The sequence below is a fragment of the Motacilla alba genome, chromosome 3, assembly GCF_015832195.1.
Source record: "Motacilla alba alba isolate MOTALB_02 chromosome 3, Motacilla_alba_V1.0_pri, whole genome shotgun sequence".
Taxonomy (NCBI): domain Eukaryota; kingdom Metazoa; phylum Chordata; class Aves; order Passeriformes; family Motacillidae; genus Motacilla; species Motacilla alba.
This window is the reverse complement of record NC_052018.1, coordinates 80508046-80527249: the sequence shown is the minus strand read 5'-3', so window position 1 is coordinate 80527249 and position 19204 is coordinate 80508046. Positions and strand designations below refer to the sequence as shown.

The 19204-nt window shown below is 35.8% G+C and overlaps 1 protein-coding gene across 4 annotated transcripts in view; it reads right to left on the bottom strand.

The window, feature by feature from the left end:
- SMYD3 (SET and MYND domain containing 3) overlaps nucleotides 1-19204 on the bottom strand; it is a 386960-nt gene that overhangs the window by 313171 nt on the left and 54585 nt on the right. For 2 of the 4 annotated variants that reach the window (XM_038132701.1, XM_038132702.1), the window contains exon 5: nucleotides 17138-17274. In XM_038132701.1, coding sequence (XP_037988629.1) covers nucleotides 17138-17274 — 137 coding nt within the window. Of the gene's footprint in view, nucleotides 1-229; nucleotides 7533-17137; nucleotides 17275-19204 lie in introns of those variants that run through there. The other 2 variants (XM_038132703.1, XM_038132705.1) reach the window with 2 other exon arrangements.

Here is a 19204-nt window from a genome sequence, read left to right as displayed (position 1 = left end):
ATAGCATCATAGAACAGAGATCAGAATCTCATAAATCTCTCTGTCTGCTCGGTATAGCAACAAAACCAGCGAAAATCTCGAAATTTAAAACACTAGGTGTTTGAATCCTTTTTTAAAGGGCTTCATTAAAACCATTTGCCATCAGATGCAAAGCTTGTTTACTACGAAATGCTACATAAAATGCAACTGGAACACTGGCCCTTTTTTCATTGATCTGATATCTCCCTACCTGAAGCTAAGTGGGAGAATAGGAGAAGGCCTCCCAACCCTTCCTTCTGCCTTTCTTGCTTCTTTTCTCTAGGCAGGTCAAGCAATTTCTTGGTTTTCTACTCTCACCTTGAGAACAGTTACTATTTTCTGTATTTAAATAGAAAGGAAAAAAAGGGGTTTGAGTCAAACATACAACAGCTTATTTTTTCTGGTTCAAGGTTCAGGAAACACCAATCTTTTAAATTATAACAGTATTTTTTAAAAAAGAAGCCAATAATTGCATTTAATATGATTAGATCACAATATACTGACCTAGTTCAACTTAATTTATTTGACGGTAACAGGCTGTTAGACAAACCAGAGCTTTGATGTGAACTAGTTCTACCCTTTTCAAACTGTTTAGTAAGAGAACAGGAACAGAGTCTCTGTTAACAAAGCTGTTTCTGAAGACCACATTTAAACACCAGTCATGTTATTCTAAACAGTCCAAATTGGCCTGCAAAAGCTTGATGTAGCCCCTTTTTAATAGAGACAAATGAGTTTGAAAACTAATCTATCAAAATGGATTGTGTTTAGTCAAAAACAAAAAAACCACTATCAACAACAACATCCCTTTCAAGAAAGCCAAAAAGTCTGGCAGCTTTTAATTCATGCACAGTAACCTACTGCATCTGGCTTTCCCAGGGCAATCCCAACCCTATAATTATCCAGCAGTCACAGCTAGTTTTCCTAACAAAGCTGAGCCTACACAGAAATACCAGTTACAATAAAGATGCATTGAGATTATTTTTCCCAGTGTTTTCTAATGCTTAAAAAAAGAAATTTCAGATAAATGCCAAAAGGAATAAAAACTCGAGCAATTCCATCCCAGATCATGTCACACATGATCAGCATTTCCTGTTTTCTAGCTCAGCTTCCACCAAAGGCAATTACACTTTCTAAATTATAATAAAAAAGAGTCCCGTTAATCTTACATCACATCTGTAACATACTTTTAAAGGGCAGAAATAACTCCACTGCAACCATAAAATTCATGAGGGATTTTGCTGAAAATTTCTACATCATATCATGTGTGAATACAACTACTGTCTTCACAAAAGCAGCAGGTGAAAGCAAATCATGCTTAAAATAAATTGATTATTTCTAATATTCTTGTTTTATCTCCATGCACTGGTTTCTTGACACACATAGAGTAGCATTATTCAAAATGTAGACAGCTGTTACAAATAACACTAATATTGTTTACATTATGGATTTTCTGTCAATCCATTAACACTGCAAGAAGAGAAAATAAACACTGCAGTGAAATGACGTCTTTCTTTTATTTTGCATCATCTTAAAAACCCCATGTTCAAATGACCTTTGGATTGCCTCTTCTGCTCTCTTCAATCTCCCTCACCTGTAGGAGATGCCCCTGCCTACCGACATGTTCTGCTAGCAACAATGCTTTCCTGCAGCCAGAAATTTCCACAGGATGCAGCTCTGCAAGTGTGGAATTACCAGGTCTATTCCAAAAGACCAATGAGAAAGTCATTCAGATGCAAAGAGAAAGACAGACCTTTCCTAAAAGAACAGCAATACTAAAGCTGTTCATGAAGTTTAAAGCATTACAATGGCTCTCCTCCTTTTCTGTGAAGAAGATGGTGCATTTCAGTTAGGAAAAAAAAAAACAACATTGTGATTTAAAGTCCGTATGAATTCCTCTGTAATAAATGCACCAGTCAAAGAATCTCAGTATTGTCATCCTAGCCTTGGCTCTACATGTGTGTAAGACACAACTGCTGGAAAACTATCAAAAGTACTTCAAAAGACTTAATTATTTATTTCACTGTCACTGACTTATCAAAAATTAAATTTGCCATTTGCTTGGAAATGAGTAAAAAATAAAGATTCTTATTTGCATTTAAATCTAACAATCTTTTTCAGTTCAGGTACTGACAGTTCCTCATAACTGAGGGAGTTTCAGAAATCCCCAAAAGCACTTATTTATTAAAAGAATTTTATTCAAAGTATTTTGGTGCAATCCAGAAGTTATTTAGGTTAGACAGGTAGGCTGTTGGCAACAGATGTTGAAGCTTAAACTATTAGACATCACACAAGGAATCTGTCTCACATTGGAAGATATAAAAGGTAATTGCTTCTTTTAACTCACCAACTACTAGGAATACATCTGAAGTAAGTGTTCCTGAGTGAAGTCCATTAATACAAATAACTGCACAAATGCTGTTTAAAGGATATCTTTTAAATCACATGATAGTTAGGAATGGATGAACCGTAGCTAAACATTTTTAATTTACAGTGCACTTTCTATCTCTTATGCTTTTGCAGATAAACCTTCAAACTTATTTCCCATTTATTCAGTCACAGAACCACAAAGCCCTCAAAAACTGCAATGTGCAAGAGTTAATTTGAGGAATGTTTCAGCTTCAGAATGAAGCAGCAAATGAGTACATTTTCATCTGCTGCTTTTCCTTTCTCAAAAGAAGCTATCAATGATGGCTTCCCTGGCAACAAGGCACAAACACACAACATCACTGGTTCAAGCAGCTAATCAAGGACAGATGTCTTAAGAGAGCATCAAAGCAGCCTTCTGCATTTCCAAGCATGTCTGACTTTTCTACAAATAAAAATATCCCTATAGCTAGGAAATCCAGCTGAATTCTCAAAGTAAAAACACTATTTTTTTCTCCCAGTGCATCTTTCTATACTTTAATTACAGGTTCCTTGCCAGTTTAAATAAAGGAGCAGAAACATTTGCCACAGCCATATGGAAGCATCAAAGAGCAAGAGTGTTTTCATGGGAAATACTTCTAAAGTAGTTTTCATCCTAACTTCCAAAGTACTCTACGATGCTTTCCTTTACGATGCTGAGCGCCTTAACTTATAATAAACACATCAATGATATTTTCAAACTGATTTCAGAGTATTCTGGCATAAAGTCAAGCTTCATTAAAGGTCTTCTCTCAGGGTTTCAAAGATCATAGACTCTCATGTCCCCTTCTGTAGAACCTACGCATACAGAAGTCTTGTGTGATCTACGAGACTCCGGTTTCATTTTTCCTAGAAAATGCATCTACATTAATAAAACCCCAGATAATCTTGATTTCAGTTACCTTTCTTTTGCATAACAACATATGTCTGTTACATATGTGAAACAGCTTATTGAACAGATTATTGAAAACTTTTTACAGCATATGACTACAATGCAACATTAATTAATAACACTTTAATAATAGCAGTGCTAATTAATTCTTCCTAACCTATAGCAAAACAGCATGTGCAATGCTGCCAGTGTTATCATTCCATGGTGTACTTTTCACACTGAACATACATTGTGCTGATCATAATTCCAACATAACATCTCACAGAACACTGAAGAGCTAAGATGGATATGTGGAGGCAGATTGATTAACCAAGACAGAATGACATGTGAGCAGATGCAGGCAGCTTCTGGCAACAAATCAGTGTGGGAAAAATTCAAGCTTTGTTCCCTGTTTGCTCTTAAGAAGCAATGAGTACATTGACATCTTGTCCCAAATTCCATTAAATTAATGATGGGACTCTCAATCTACTCAAATCTCAACACACAAGGCTAAACACAAGGTCACAGGGTCAGACAGCATAATCAAACAGCATATGATCCCCATACAAATCTGCAATCTGGACCACAAAAGTAGATCACCATCACTATGCAAAATTATCTTTCAGCCTTAAAAATCTTTCAGGCATTCTGAATATAAAATCTCTTGATTTTCTTTCACATAGACCCAGTTATAAAATCAGTGTTAGTGAAAGGAAAGCAAAACTGACTATTTAAAAAAAGCTAATTAGTTTTCAAAAAGGCCAGGTGAACAGTGTGGGATCCCGTGGCCAGATCTTTTACAGTATTTTTTTTCCGGAGAACTCAGCTTTACTTGGAAATATAGATCAAAGTCACTTTGCCTCACTGTTCTAAATTCCACAATTGATCATTACCTGTATTTATTCAACATCATTTGCTTTCACGAGCAAGAATAGTCACCTGCCCTCCCTCTTGAAGGTCCTCCAAATTCTCTGTGCAATTTTCATTCTAAAAAAGTGGGACGCAGAGCTTCTCTTTTGCTAGTAGTTTGCTTCTCTCTTGCTCTTTTGCACCGTAACAAGTAAGCGAATTTTGTTGGTCTAAAAGAGTTCTCTTTCTGCCATAAAGAACTTAGACAACTAACAGCTCCCCACTGGAAAGATGAGACGCCAGGAGAAAACTTGCCAAACACACACCTTAATTCATATTGCTACATGTAAAAAATCATTTCATGAGACCCAATGAGACTTCTAATCACTAAGAATACTAATTACAGAATTATCATCAGACAATCAAGCATCCCCTACTTAATCCTAGATCAAGTAAATATCAATTGCCATTGAATGACAGTATGTAACACACTCCTATCTTCACATCTGGGAAAGCTGACTGTGAGAATTTGGAGTAAAGCAGTTCAGGAGAAGGCAGCAGATAAATACAAATTACTGCTATTATGTGCTTGTTTGATCCAACAAGCTGCATGCAACAAGCTTCATCTTATTTTTGCCTATGCACCATTCCTCCCCTCCACCACAGAAATGCAAAATTGGAGTCCAGAGAAATCTCCTCAAACTGTACACTGAAAACAGAACTACAGTCAAAGGGGTATCAGCGTGATTAAAACCACATAGTGATGCACATTCACAACTTCCCACTTCCCCAATGTGTACAGGCTAATCCTAGCAAAACAATTAATATAGAATATGATGAACAACACAAATGAGTAGAAACTCACCAGCCTCTCATAATCTCCATTTCTCATACTTAGGCACATTCACTTAAATTTTATAAATGCCTGTATGCTTGCCCCCAAAAAACACCAAGAGATACTCTGATAAAAACCAATAGTGCTTAAATGTTGTTTCAGACCTAACTGGAAAACACCACATTCCCTTATAAGCAGAGCTTGTTTTTCTCTTTCCGTGCCTTTCTTATGAGTCTTCACAGCCCTCTCATCCATCTCATCTAGAAATTGAATGAACAGAAAATTAAATTTGCAAATGTAATTTCTTGTGAATCTACAACAATTAGATTGTAGTAAAACAAGTTCCTAGATGTTGTACAATTTTGAATCTACTAAACTGGGCTGGTCAGTTTGCTTATATCATGGACAGGATTGCCAGCATAAATTTTATTTATTCTGTTATCTGTAGTGCAATTCCGTGATTTGAAGATAAAAACTTCAAAGAAATACAGCTGGCAGCATCATGCTTGGAAAGTAGATGTGTATATACTTACTCTTCTCCCAAACAATAGGCTACTTCATGGTCAAAAACCTCTTACTGCTGTGGATGCTCCAGCTCTTTCAGTTTGCTTTTCTAGCAGATCTCTACCAATGGATCACAGTTTCTTCCAGAACACAAAGATACCAGACACCTCTCTATTTATTTTGCAGTGTATTTCTGTATTTACACAATTTGTGTGGTTATGGAGATTTATCATCTCTCTGAACTTGTACCCAGTTACAGATTTGCTTTTAGCCCTAACCCAAGAGAATGCACTATGGTTTATTATCTGCTGATACCACCAGTGACATTCAGGGCCATTGTGAGACATCAGAACTCTACCAAAGTTCAGCTGCTTCCAAGAAGATGCAAGCTTGCAAATAAGAACCATAAATGTTGTACAACATCCTGCCGTTACTGAGTACTTTTTATTTACATGTTCTTATATTCTCTAATTTTTGCCATGACAAGATATTACAAAGACAGTTCAATAATATATAGGAAGCATATCCATTAACATCATCATTAAATCAAGTAGTTTTTTTGGTAACTGTGTAAAGTTAAAGTTACCCAGGAAAAGGTATTTTTCAAAACCACAGTTAACACAATTAACCCAAATTGCTTCTATTTTTTATACCTTGTGGTTCACGCACGCTGAAGATGATGGTACAAATCTTGCTGTGATTCTCAGCAGCCACTGTTAATTCATTTCAAGTATATTGTTTTTATAGGAGATAGTTAAATGCACTTATTCCTGATTTAACTACCAGGTACAACGATGGTAAGACAACAAGCTGAATTCCCTTCTTGGTCATTCCTGCCATCACTTAGCTTTGGAGTCAGCCTATGTACATCGTTCAGGCAATTGGACAAATTTTGGTCCTGAGTAAACTGACAGAATGGGGGCAAACTAGTGAAGTACTGCACTAACCTTTATCACTGGAGCTTTTCAGAACTATGGCTTTCCAATCAAATGAACTGGAACTTACATTAAAGATTACAACCTGACTGTCTGATATGTCTAAAATGATAGTTTAATGGAAAAAAAAATGCTATGAAATGAGAAACAATTATCTTGTATAATTGAGGCAGCAAATTATGTTGGACTCATATCTGTCATTGGTCCAAATCCACTAGGAAAATTCCAACACTATCATTATATTCTCACAAGCTGCTTCTTTGCTATATATTTTTTTATAAAACTATAGACCGTATTTCACTTTTTAATAGGCAAAAAGAAGTCAATACATGCAACATTAATTATAAAACCTAGGTTCAGATTTATGCCATTTAAATTATCAGGATGATGGATATTGTCTCAGGTTAAAAGAAACCTCAAAAATATAAAAATACAAAAAACCAAAAAGTTGGAAGTTTAAAAGTAAAACAAGCAATTCAATGATGTTGCAACAGCTTCTCACTACCAGTCAGGTCATGGAATTTTACTCATACTCATGAAGTATAAAAGCAAACATGATTCTTTCAGAAGATTAGACAGCACAAATGCACACCATGCAAGCTGCTGTTTAAAATGCTGATTTTTTAATTTGAGAATGAGCTTAAAGGCTGAAATTACTACAAAAAGAGAAACATGTCAGCATTACTTAGTCCACATAATTTATGCATAGCAGAAAACACTGATGTCACAGACAACATGTGCACTCTTCTTTATTATCTTCCCAGACTAAAGACCCAAACAAGCAAAGTAATTTTCACCCACAACACTGAATGGATGTTGACAAAGCAGTAGGTTAGCACTTCACCATTTCTATCTTGACTAAGAGCAACAATTCACCACATCCTATCTATTTACATGATAAAACTCCGACTTCAATGACTTTGTGATGCATAAAAACACCCTTCAAAGAGTGGGCATCCAATCCACTTTCCTCTGAAAGTTGAATGGAAACTTGGCCTTGATGGTAATAGAAGAAGAAAGAAGATGAATTTTATATTTGTGAGTAGAGGCAAAGCACAAGGTTTGTTGACAGACTGAAGAATATTATTGTGGAATGTGAGAAAGAAAAAAGCTATAATACTGCAGACTTCTATTTTAAACTAGAAAAATACTGCCAGATTTCCAAAAGTGATTACAAAAACTTTAATAACAGCTCACAATTACTTTAAATTCAGAAGGGAGATAAGTTCAAATCAATTATCTGCAGTATCTATGACATTAGGGACACATTTCAATGAACATATCTAAAATTTCAAAAAGCCCATAAATTTTCAAAGGATCTGTAAGAAGAAATACAATTTATTGCTGATTACAGACATGAAAAAAGTCTAGTCAATATTTATATAATCAGGAGGAAAGGAGGAGGGAAAAAAATCAAATCACTAAGGCAAATTAGATGACTTCCTAAAGGGAATATTCCTTAATCTGACTCTGCCAGTCAATCTACATCTCACTTACCTGGGGACAGCATGGGAACTTCAGTGTAGCTGTGTAAGGAGAGGCAAGCAAGAAAGGTATGACAAACCATCCTGGCAGAGTTCTTGCACCTTGCTTGCACGATTTGCTGCCAGCCACTATTGCAAAACATCCATAAGCACTGTCATGTACTGTCATGAAACTATTTGAGATAAGCCTTTGTCAGCTGCTGGCTGCTGTGGCACAAGCTAAGTGATCTCAGGCCAGCTGACAGCACAGCAGTGCTACAACCACGGTGGGACAGCTGCTCACCCATCCTAAAATACAGGATCAATTCAATCACGATATCGAACCAGTACCATGGTCTCATTGTTTATTTCTCCATCTTATGTCTGCAACAAACTTAGGAGTAGTTTTAATGAAATAGAACATGATACATTCACAATTACTGTTAAAGCAAAAAGATATACTTATATATTGGGGAACAGGGAGAGAACACACTTTTCAGGACTAAATTCCATGTAGGTAGGTATCATTTCATTGACACCCACTGAAATGCCTGCAAGAGACAGAACTTGTTGCACCCTTAATTGATACTTCAACTGTAACAGCTATTTGTCTCTACAGCATACCTTAGATGTTATCCTCATTTTCAGAGAGACTCTGAAGCAGCTCAGAATATAGCAAGTAAACAATAGCACCACAAATACATGGTTCCCCATCCTATATTCCAAAATCATGGTATTTTTCAACTGGCTATCAATCTACCACGATGTCATTCTGGAAGAAAAAGAGTTTTGTGCCTTTTCATCTATTAAACATGTTGAACAAATCTCGGAGCTGATTAATAATCCTTCCACACAAAATCCTAGCTCTGCCACAGCCAAAACAAACAAACAAAAAATGCTTTAAGCAACCCCAGTGCAGGTCATCCTAAAGACAAGGACAGACCACTTTGCTGCCAAAAGCATTATAAACAGGTATCAGGCTTATTCTCCTCAATTAGAGGCTTTTAAAATTGCTGATAGGGGATGTAAATGGTTTTCATTTACTACTCAGATCTTTATTAAACATCTCCATGACCTTGTTTCATGCTGGCTTTTCCAAAACATAAAGGTGCCTCACCCCACACATTTTTTTGCATGTACTCCAATTGCTACAACCACTAAAGCTTTTTATCATTAGTGCTTCCAGTTCATTTCCATAAGGGTGTCAGAAAACAGACAACAGACTGATGTATATCACATGTCAGAGACCACTGGCTTTTTAAAAAGTGTGTTTTGTGGCTATGTGCTGAGCATAATTAGGCAAATTAATGGTAATTAATGTCCTGGCCACCTGGGTCCTTTTCAGTTCTACACTAAAATATAAAATCTAAAAAAATTAGAAAATAAATAAATAAATAAATAAATGTTTAAAAAACAAAACTTATGCAAAATAGCCTACACTACCCTGCCATTTATTTCTCTAAACTGTTTTCTGCCATATTACTTTCAGCTTAGCCCACCAGAAGAAGCGTCAAGTGAACAAGAAGTATTCAACTTTCCCTTCACACCCCCCCTCCCATGCTGGCTCGCTCCAGTCAGTAACTTTTCTATCAGTTTGTGCTTTTCAATCTGTGCTGAATTAACTTCCTTAAAATTAGTCTTTCTGCTTCCCTTCACTCTTCAAGAAAAAGCTTGCTTTCCTATGACACAAAACCAAATTATTTACAAATTCCACCCAACCACTCCTTGTAATACATTCCTGCTTTAAAACTCTTCTACCTCATTTTCTACACCTGGTGCTTGTTATACAGTTTGTAAAACAGATGGTACATACAACTAAATGAGGGGACCCCAATTATACCTTAAGTTCAATTTGAAATACTGAAGTCTTACAGTTTTACTTTCACTGTAACAAGCTTTGTTAGCAAAAGCTTACATTTTAATTGTGATCGTGTACTTTAATTTAAAATCTGATAGAATGGTTGAAGCCTTGTTTCATGGTGTGGTACAATATCCTTTTGGTTTTCAAGGTAACTACTGTGACTGAAAATTAAGATAATTGCTGTGGAAGATTATCTCCCAAAATTATAATTCAATGGGGAAATGACAGAAAATCACTAAACCTGAAAAATCACCTTAGACAAAAAAAACTTCCTGTAGTGACTCAACTTAAATTTGGCAAAGTAAAGAGAGAGGAGTCTTATCAGAGTGTTTATCACCCTTATTCTATTGCTGCAATATTTCTTCCTATTTTATTAAAACATTTACTAATTTTTCTCTAATCTCTATTTACATCACTATAGCTTCTAAAGCTGATGCACAGTGGTTGCCACTTTTTCTGCAATCTTAATTTTAAGCAACAACATTGAGCTAAAACAAACATCATGAGAAATACAATGCAAATCCTAGCAGCAATATAGAACTATTTCTGCAAAATTTAAAACATACAACTTAATATGTAGGCTCTTAAAAACATCTGTGCATATTCCAATTGTCTTTACCCTTGCTCATTGTTCCATTGTAGAAACAAGCAGCAGACTGTGACTGCTACATTGTGTGATAGAACAGATGTGGTTTCGTTCTGACTGCCCTACAGACTTCTTATGAAAATGCAGCTATAAGAACACCTTCTATTAGCCTCAGTTTTCTTACAAATATTTGTCTGGTACACAAGAAAACTATAAAGAATTGTTGCTAAATCTTATTCAAGTTCTTCTTGAGGCTTATTGGAAGCACTACACAAGTGAGAAGCATTATTGCCATTTAACAGACATGTTGAAATCATACACCAATTTAAATTTAAAATAAGGTCAACTTCAGATTTTCTACATACTCCTACGCTTTCAAGAGCAGCAGAATTGAAGCACAAACTAGTGCTTAGTTTTCTCCTAATACATTTAGCTTTACCCATTCCCTTTCAGTTTGTGTACTGCAGAGACTGATATTAGTTTATTCCCCTCTTGCTAGATACAATAGCAATTCAGAATCAACAGTACATGTTAGGCAAGTGATCATTCATGTTTTCTCAGTACAGCTATGAACAACTATCAGAATGACTTTTTGTTATGTTCCTGTGGAATACACTGGAAAGAGAGTACAGGAAAATTCTCCTGGAACTATTTTGGCAGTAACTAACACAGTACTTCTAATGATTGCATCAGAAATACTTGCAACTTCATGGTTGTATGAAGTTTTCAATAGCTTAAAACCACACATACAGAAAAACGCAGAGTCCATACTCCCACCAAACAAAACCTTATCAACTAAATCAATAGCACTATAGGTAAAAAGATAATCACAAATTCCATGCAGTAGACTTAATGATGGCAATAGTCAGACAAAAAGGTTCCAATATAGTTTGATGAGCAGGAATATATACTTACAACTCTAAAATAAAAAGAAGAGCCAAAAAGATTTACAAACAAAAATGTATGTTAAGCACCTAAGTTTAACCAATGTTGTTTCAGGTAATCCTGTAAAGTATAAGACTTTGGCAGTTATAATAATAAGAACTATCAAAATTAAAAGGTTTTTGCAAAATAGTTTCCCAGGCCATGACTAAAAAGAAGTATGTCAGTACTGGTCTTCAATTTACCATGAGACAGGGAAGCAATGTACATTAGCTTTGAATTACACAAAGAACAACAATGGATTAAGCATGCACTTGCTTTTTTCCTGCCTCCAGGAAAAAAGCTTCACAGCCTCCCAATCACAGGGAAACTGAACAAGTGCATCCAGAGTTAATTAGATTAGCAGTCTAGCATCAGAGAACAACCTCCACCTGTATGTCTTCAACAACTCTTAACCTGTTCATAACTTTATCCTAATATTTCTTTTTACTTTCTTGATACAAATCAGTTTTAATTTCTCTGATTCCAGGAATTAAGTTAACCAGTGAATCCTCAGTAAGAGTAACCTACTGAAAGCATTACTTAAGAATATCTTGACCAGGCAGATGTATCTTGCATTCCCAGAGAACACTGAGCCTATAAGATCTGAAGGAGCAATGTGAAGATGAAACACACTTTATCAGTCACATCATTAAATATCTCCTTCAACTTGCCCATAAAACAACGCACAAACAAATTACCATAATTTAATATTCAAGCTTTACAAAGGCCAAATGACACTGCTCAACTCCTGGTTCTCTTCTGCCTATGCAGATCCACACCAAAACCCTTTTAACAGTGAGATTTCTTTTTAATTGGTAGTAATACCCCTTATGTTGAAAAGAACTTCTTTCAAAGCATTGAGTGGAATAAAAAGTAAGGACAGAAAAGTTAGAAGAACAAGTGAAAATATCTAAATTTTGATAGGATAAATAAACAAAGGATTTTAAAGAGAGTAGGACACTTTGCCTCTTGAGGGATGTACCTCTGCACTTTATAGAGCCTCCTTACTACTTCTTAAGTTTAAAACAAAACCAACTACACCAACAGCCTAAACAGACAAGTGGCCTTCTGGTTAAAACTTTTTGTGGGCACAGAGATTGGCCTACAGCATCAAACTTCCATCTCTTCTTTACTCTTATGTCAACTTCACAAACCTCAAAAAAGTGAGACGAATATAAAATAATCTGACTTATAAAAATTGCACACACGTTTCTAACACATACAGATACTTCTTTTTGCACTATCCTAGACTTACAGCTCTACAGTCATTCAGACCTGGTTTTAGTCTTTGATCTGTGTCAATTCTAAACTGACCTGAAAAGGAAAGAGTAGAACAGCACCTGAGAAGATAGTGGCGAGCAGTACATCCACCACCTGCATTAAGAGGACTACTCACCTCCCACATATACAGGTGTGTGATCTCTCCAGCGAACTAAAAGAATGCAGCACACCTACTTTCAAGCTAGAAGCTGTTCATAACAAAAAGGTGTCAAGAGTAGAACTGCAGGAAAGATTGAAAATTTCAGAAAGCTAAAAATTCTTTGTCTAGTTCCTATCATCCCACATGCGGTTAAAATACTGTCCAGAAATGAAATTTTGCACAACAGAAGAGTTAGGGAGACTGCTATTTCAGGCTATCATCTCTGCTCTATGTGTTGCCTTTTTCCCAACTTGTAAATGAAACTCGAGAGAATTTTAGTAAGAAGGCAATATAAAAGAAGATCTTTATTTGAAGGCCTCCAGGGGCCTTTCCAGTTATGGAAAGATGACCACAAAAGCCCACCCCCACAGGGATGAGTACATATTTACAGGTTTTAGGAAGGTAATAAAATTGATAAAAAAGCACCAATTAGGAGGACAAGTGGCGATTCAATTTCCTCTCCAGGTCAAGCCCCTTCTCTAGAGCACTCCCTTCAGCACTAATTGTGCTTTGTCCATGAGAAGGCATCTCAAAGAGTTGTTCTGGGCCTTGGTTCACAGGAAGAGCCAAGATAGCACTGGGGCCTTGTACCTCCTAGGGCTTGGAGCTCTGGAATTTGTTTTGTCTCTCTAGTTAGGGAAAGCCCATGAAAAATTACAGGTACAGAGCTATAAACATATGTGCAAAAAATACAGAGAATATATAAAAGGTTAAAAAAGGCAAAACCCAAAATGGCATGATAGGGGGTTCCCTAAAATCTTCAATCCAGCATCCCGTCCCAAAAATTTTATTAACAGTTTAATCGAAACATCCTCTAGAAAACTTCTTTCCAATAAAATTCTGGTTTAAGTTTACTAAACTGCCCTAGAAGTCTCCTTGTAGCAGTTCATTAACTGTCACTGGATTTTATCTTACTGCTAGTTAAGGCAGAGGTGGCCTATACTTATTATTCTTGTAAATGTGAGGACCTGAAATTAGGAGATCTTTAAAATGGCCATCAAACACATCAGAATCACTTTCATTTCTCATTAACTGGAAAATAAAATTTCAAACTGTTTCAAAAGGTACAAAAAGTGGATTCTGACACTGTATGAGTAGTTGCACTTCTATGTAAAACACCAAGCCTATATTTGGTCTAAAATAAGTCATCTTAGGCCTGATTCCTGTCAGTAGAGTCACTCACAGGTTTATGATAGGTACAGAGTTTATTCAATGTCTTAAAGAGGTTCACATTGTTCTGTATGCCAGTATTAAAAGAACCATAAATGTATACAAAAATTTAATTCTTTATCCTGCATCCATTAAATGTCTCAAAGGACTCCAGGCCACCTCCTCACACATGTAAGTAAAAGCTGAAGAATAAAAAGCAAGGACTGATTTTATCTCAAGGTTATGGAAACATCATTAAACCATAAAACCACGCTGTCAAAAATTTATCTTGACATTAGAAAATGTCTCAGTGGAGTTAAAGCCTTACCATGTAATTAGCTACAGATAATTCTGTTTAATACTGAGGATCAGAATTTTAAAACAGTCACAACCTTGATAAATGGCACGTTAAATAAAATGAAGCTTGCAAAAAGTGATCAGATAACAAAAATGAGAAAATTCAACTCCAGCTCAAAGGACAGTTGGTACAAAAGCACATTGTCTAGTAAGGACAGGGCAACGCTGTCAGAAAGAAAGGTGCAGAACCCTTCTGAAACACCTCCCCATCCAGTACAGCTGGTATTTTCCACAGATCTCATGCAAACTAAAAATACATTGGGGTGAAATTCCGCCCCCATGAAAAGAAATGGCAACATTTTCTTTGATTTTCAGTGGGAAGTTTCTACAATTGCACACTCAGGAGGATTCTCTGCCTATTAAGCATCACAAGCAAGTGAATAAAACTGTAATTAATTTTCAAAAAGACAAGAGCAGTGGACAGCAGAAAAGGAGGACTGTTTAAAAGAGCTTCTGAGAAGCTCTTTTGACCTAAATCAGGTTGGAGATTTTCCAAGAACCATCTGGAATATAGTCACCTCACCACAGGATAATTTTTCTCTTTTGTCTGGCAGTCTGTTTATTTTCCTTCTTGAGAATCCAGCATCAAACAGAATAAAAAACGACCTTTGACTGGATCTTTTTGTGGCCTGCAATGAAAGAACTGATCCAAAAAAGTTCAATGTTCGAATAAGCACCTACTGAACTTGAAAGGAATGTTGGAAGTGATTGAGAAAACAAGATTACATCTTGAAGTTATGTATCTGTAGTATTTCTTTATTCTATTGACCACAGAGGGAAGTCATCACAGCTGGTCTTCTTCAGAGTTATACTACAGAGAAGAGACTGCAGAAGTCTTATCAGAGACTTTACATTTCCCAAGTCTGAAATTTTACCTGCTGAGAATAAACATCCCTACTCAGCTTTAGAAAAAAAAATTTGCATGGACATCCAGCTTTTCTTCCAAAGAACATTTCATGGGAATGTAAGAAAACATCTGCAGCTACCTGCCTAGGGATGGGGAAATACTAAATTAATATTTAATACACTATCACACTCATAACAAACTCGTTTGACAACCAAATTGGGAAAGCTGTAAAATGCCACATGGAAAATTAGAGAGTGACAACAAGGTCTTACAAAAAGCTTGACAGTTGTGCTTGACTGAATTCTGAACAAGACACTAATTTTACTCATGTGAAGCACATGGCTGTTGACTGCTCTCTTCTCCCAACCACTCACCTATCCAGTCAGATTCTCCTACCCCTTCTGCCAGTTCTTTTTAGTAATAATAATAATAATATCAAGTATGCGTACACATGACAGGTCTATGTCATTTGCTCTCCATTTTGCCAAGCAGACTATCACACAGACTAAGCAAAACCAGCCAAAGAAGGAAATGAGCCCTAGTTTAATGGACAAAAAAACCCCAAACCAAAAAACAACCTAAAAACTCAGCACTTTGACAAAATAACAAAATATGGAGCTCAGAAGTCTTGGCTTTCACTCTGCCCTTGTTGGCCACTTACACCACCTTGGTAAAATACATGGGGGCAGAGAGGAGGTGCACATATGTGCACATGCTTGAGCATGTGTGTACATAAAAAAATTAAAAACCTTCTGCAATTTCTTCACCACTGTTCCAACGTGTTTAATAGTCATCACACCGTTTCTGCAAAGCCACATGACCATTCCCCATCTTAGGCTTATGACGTAGAAGGCAAAAACATTTGGAAAGAACTTCTTACAAGCTGCAACTCAGTTCAAACTGAGTAGGCAGTGATCAATTTCTAATAATCAGTTTTATCTTCAGCTGCACAAATTCTCTACACCAGGTAACACAACGTGCATGTTTCATGTGAAATGCATCTGACAAAGCTCAGGCCAAACCAGCATGCCTACACAAGACAGTAAGAGAGCTTGAGTGGAGATGAGGTAGTACTTAAAGGGTTTTATTTATGCACCCTTTTGACTGGGTCTATTTCAGACTGTGTGCTTTTTCAGGTAAAACTGCAAAACTGCAACTTTACATCACAGCAGTCTAATCACCAATAAAAAAAAAATCCAGAAAAACAACACAGTTGATTAAATTGGTCCTACTCCTGTCTGCAGAAAAAAAAAAAGAAAGAAAAAAAAAGGTTTTCTAACTGCACAAATAGACTTCTTTTATTTATAGCAGAAAAAAAAAAGTTATACTTTGGTTTACTTCATAAGAATACGCTTACTAAAACAACCAAAACATATATAAGTTAAGATAAATCTTATGGCAGAATTCATCAATTAATTAGAAATCAAAAAAATTAAATGGAGTTAAAACTATGAGTACTCTTTGTATAAAATATTTCTGCTAGCATTGTTTGAATTTAGCTTCTTGAATTGAAAGTAATAAAATATCTACACCAAGAGCCAACAGTATTTACTCAGTAGCACAATAAACATTTAACATACTGTGGAATCTAATTTTAAATACTTTATATGTCACCTTTCAGAATAAATAATCCACAATGCCTCTAGAAAAAGCAGGATGTAGGATACAATAGTATCACAAACACTAGCATATACCTCTAAATGACAAAGTGGGATGGGAGGATATCTGCAAATATATTTCACTTTGCAGAAAAATTTTAGACTGAAGAGAGATGTTATATACTCTTCATTACTGTGAAAAAATTACTCAGGTTGATTGACTGAATTATAGTTGAACTTTCTTGGTTTTTTTCTCACCCAACAATTTTAACATGATAATTTTAAAAAAAGGAAAAGAAAAAATATCCTCTGGCTAATGCTTTAATTTGGAAGTGCTGCAATTATATTAAAGTTATACTTCTGCTTAAATACTGACTGAATAAAAAAAATAGTTTAAATTCACTTTGTCATATATCACATTCTGAATGTATCTACTGAACTCCCACTCAGAAATAAATCGTGAACACAAGGAAAAGATAATTTATGAGTTGTTAAGCAACCAGATTTTAACACTTACTTTTGTGAAGATCTGAAAAAAGTCAATTGCAGGTGGCAATTGAGACTCATCCTGGATCTCAGTTTTCAAATACAGTTGCAAAGTCTGCGCAAGGTGCCTGAGGCCATCTTTCATTTCTTCACTTAACCGTTCAGTGTCTTATTGGGAAAGGGAAAGAAAAGTAGACCATGTCATAAACAGAACATTTCACCAACATTTTGAAAACATCCAATGGCAGCTATACAGTCTAGACATTTCCAGTCCAGGAATTAATCTTGACAGAGGGCAATTTTGACAGAGGGCAGACATTTCTCATTTTTGTGACAGTTACCTATCAACACACAGTAGAGTTTATCAGGTCGCTACTGCCAAATCATATGAATGCGACAGCAAGTTAAAAGCCAATAGATAAAGCAGATGTGTAAGCAGATGTAAGACATTACCTACAAAAACTAGGCATCTGGGTTTGTAACATTAACCACATTAAAAATATGCTTGGAACTTCATGCAGCAGTACATACTTTTATACTGCATTCTCCACAGATTTGTCAGAAACACTTTATGCTAGTAGATGAAACAGAAAAGTATTTATGAACAAAAGGAGTTTCATACAGAGCAACTGGTAAACAATGAATATGAAAGAATAATAAGTAAATATCACTCTATTATAAAGCACCACTATTCATGTTTTTCAGATAGAAATCCTGAAGCAGAAAGAATCACAGTGCCTCATTCTCTAATTAAATGATTATGCATGCATCAGGTCTCTGATAACACAGAAAGTGAAACTGCTGCTGCCCTAGCAAGTTCACTGCCTGACTACCTGCTTCACACTTTCCTCTTCCTACCAGGTAGTACAAAATGGAGAATGTGAAGCAGAACATATTCAAGCACCAGCCTATAACAAAAGGCAGAGATTTATGATGCGCTATGAATCAATTTTATCTCTGCACAATGGTGAATTGTTATTTTATTGTAAACATCTATAGATGCTCACAGCACTACCCAAGTGCAATTAACAGTGTGGATGTGTGCAGGTGATTTTGTAAGCATGAACGAATGTAAATGTTAGAAATCTAGACATGTATGTATTTCACAATTAACAGAAAATCTCTGGTATGGAAAAACATAGTATCTATGAGGACTGCATCTTCAAGAGAAGCAGCAAACTTTTAGATGACTGAATCAATCAAGTTTAAAAAATAGAAAAATTATAAACACACACTTGCATTTCTTATATAATATCTCTTTGGAAACAAAATTTTTTTTCCTTCAAATATAATTGTTCAAGACAACATGTAATTTACCATAAACTATCTACAATATATTGCAAAATGTATTATAACAAAGAGAGGAAGGCATGGTTTGTTTCACTACTGGCAAATGTAATAACCCTAGACTAAAGAAGAGAAATCATGTAAGAAGCCTGTTACAAATGGACATCGTAGCTTAGGGCAGATGTGAACCAAAACTGGAAACTTCAGGGAGAACTGATAGAGATGGAAGCAGAATGCAATTATCCACACTGGAATCTGTCCAGGACATCAGAGCTAATGATCCAGAAAAAAAACCCCATGGGAACCTTAATGGAAAATGATCAAGACCTGATTTTCCAAGTACATTAAAAAAAAGCCCGAAAGCAAAATGAAAAGAAATTTGTATGTTTTAAATTTTTGTTTTTAAGGAAATTTTTTCAATTGTTTAAGAAAGCTGACATGGGAGACAAAATGCAACAAAAAGCCTATGAAAAAATTCTAAATTAGAGGCATGGGGATTTAGTTATCTAACTCTGATTCTTACACAAGTAAAGTAGCAAAATATCTGCCCCATAATACAGCACACAAACTACTTTCTGAATAGTGAGTCTTGGTAAGTAAAACCAAAGATGCTTTCTGAATTCCTGTAAGATACAGAGAACTAAGGAAAGAAGAAATTGTCTTAAGATAAATGAGAACTAGCAAAAGTAACAATGCTCAGAGAGACCCCTCCTACTTAATCTGAGTTTCAGGACACAGAAAGGAATTTCAAGGAACTATGGAGATTAAAAAAGAACTTCAAAAAGGGCTGGATACCTCCACATGCTATGTG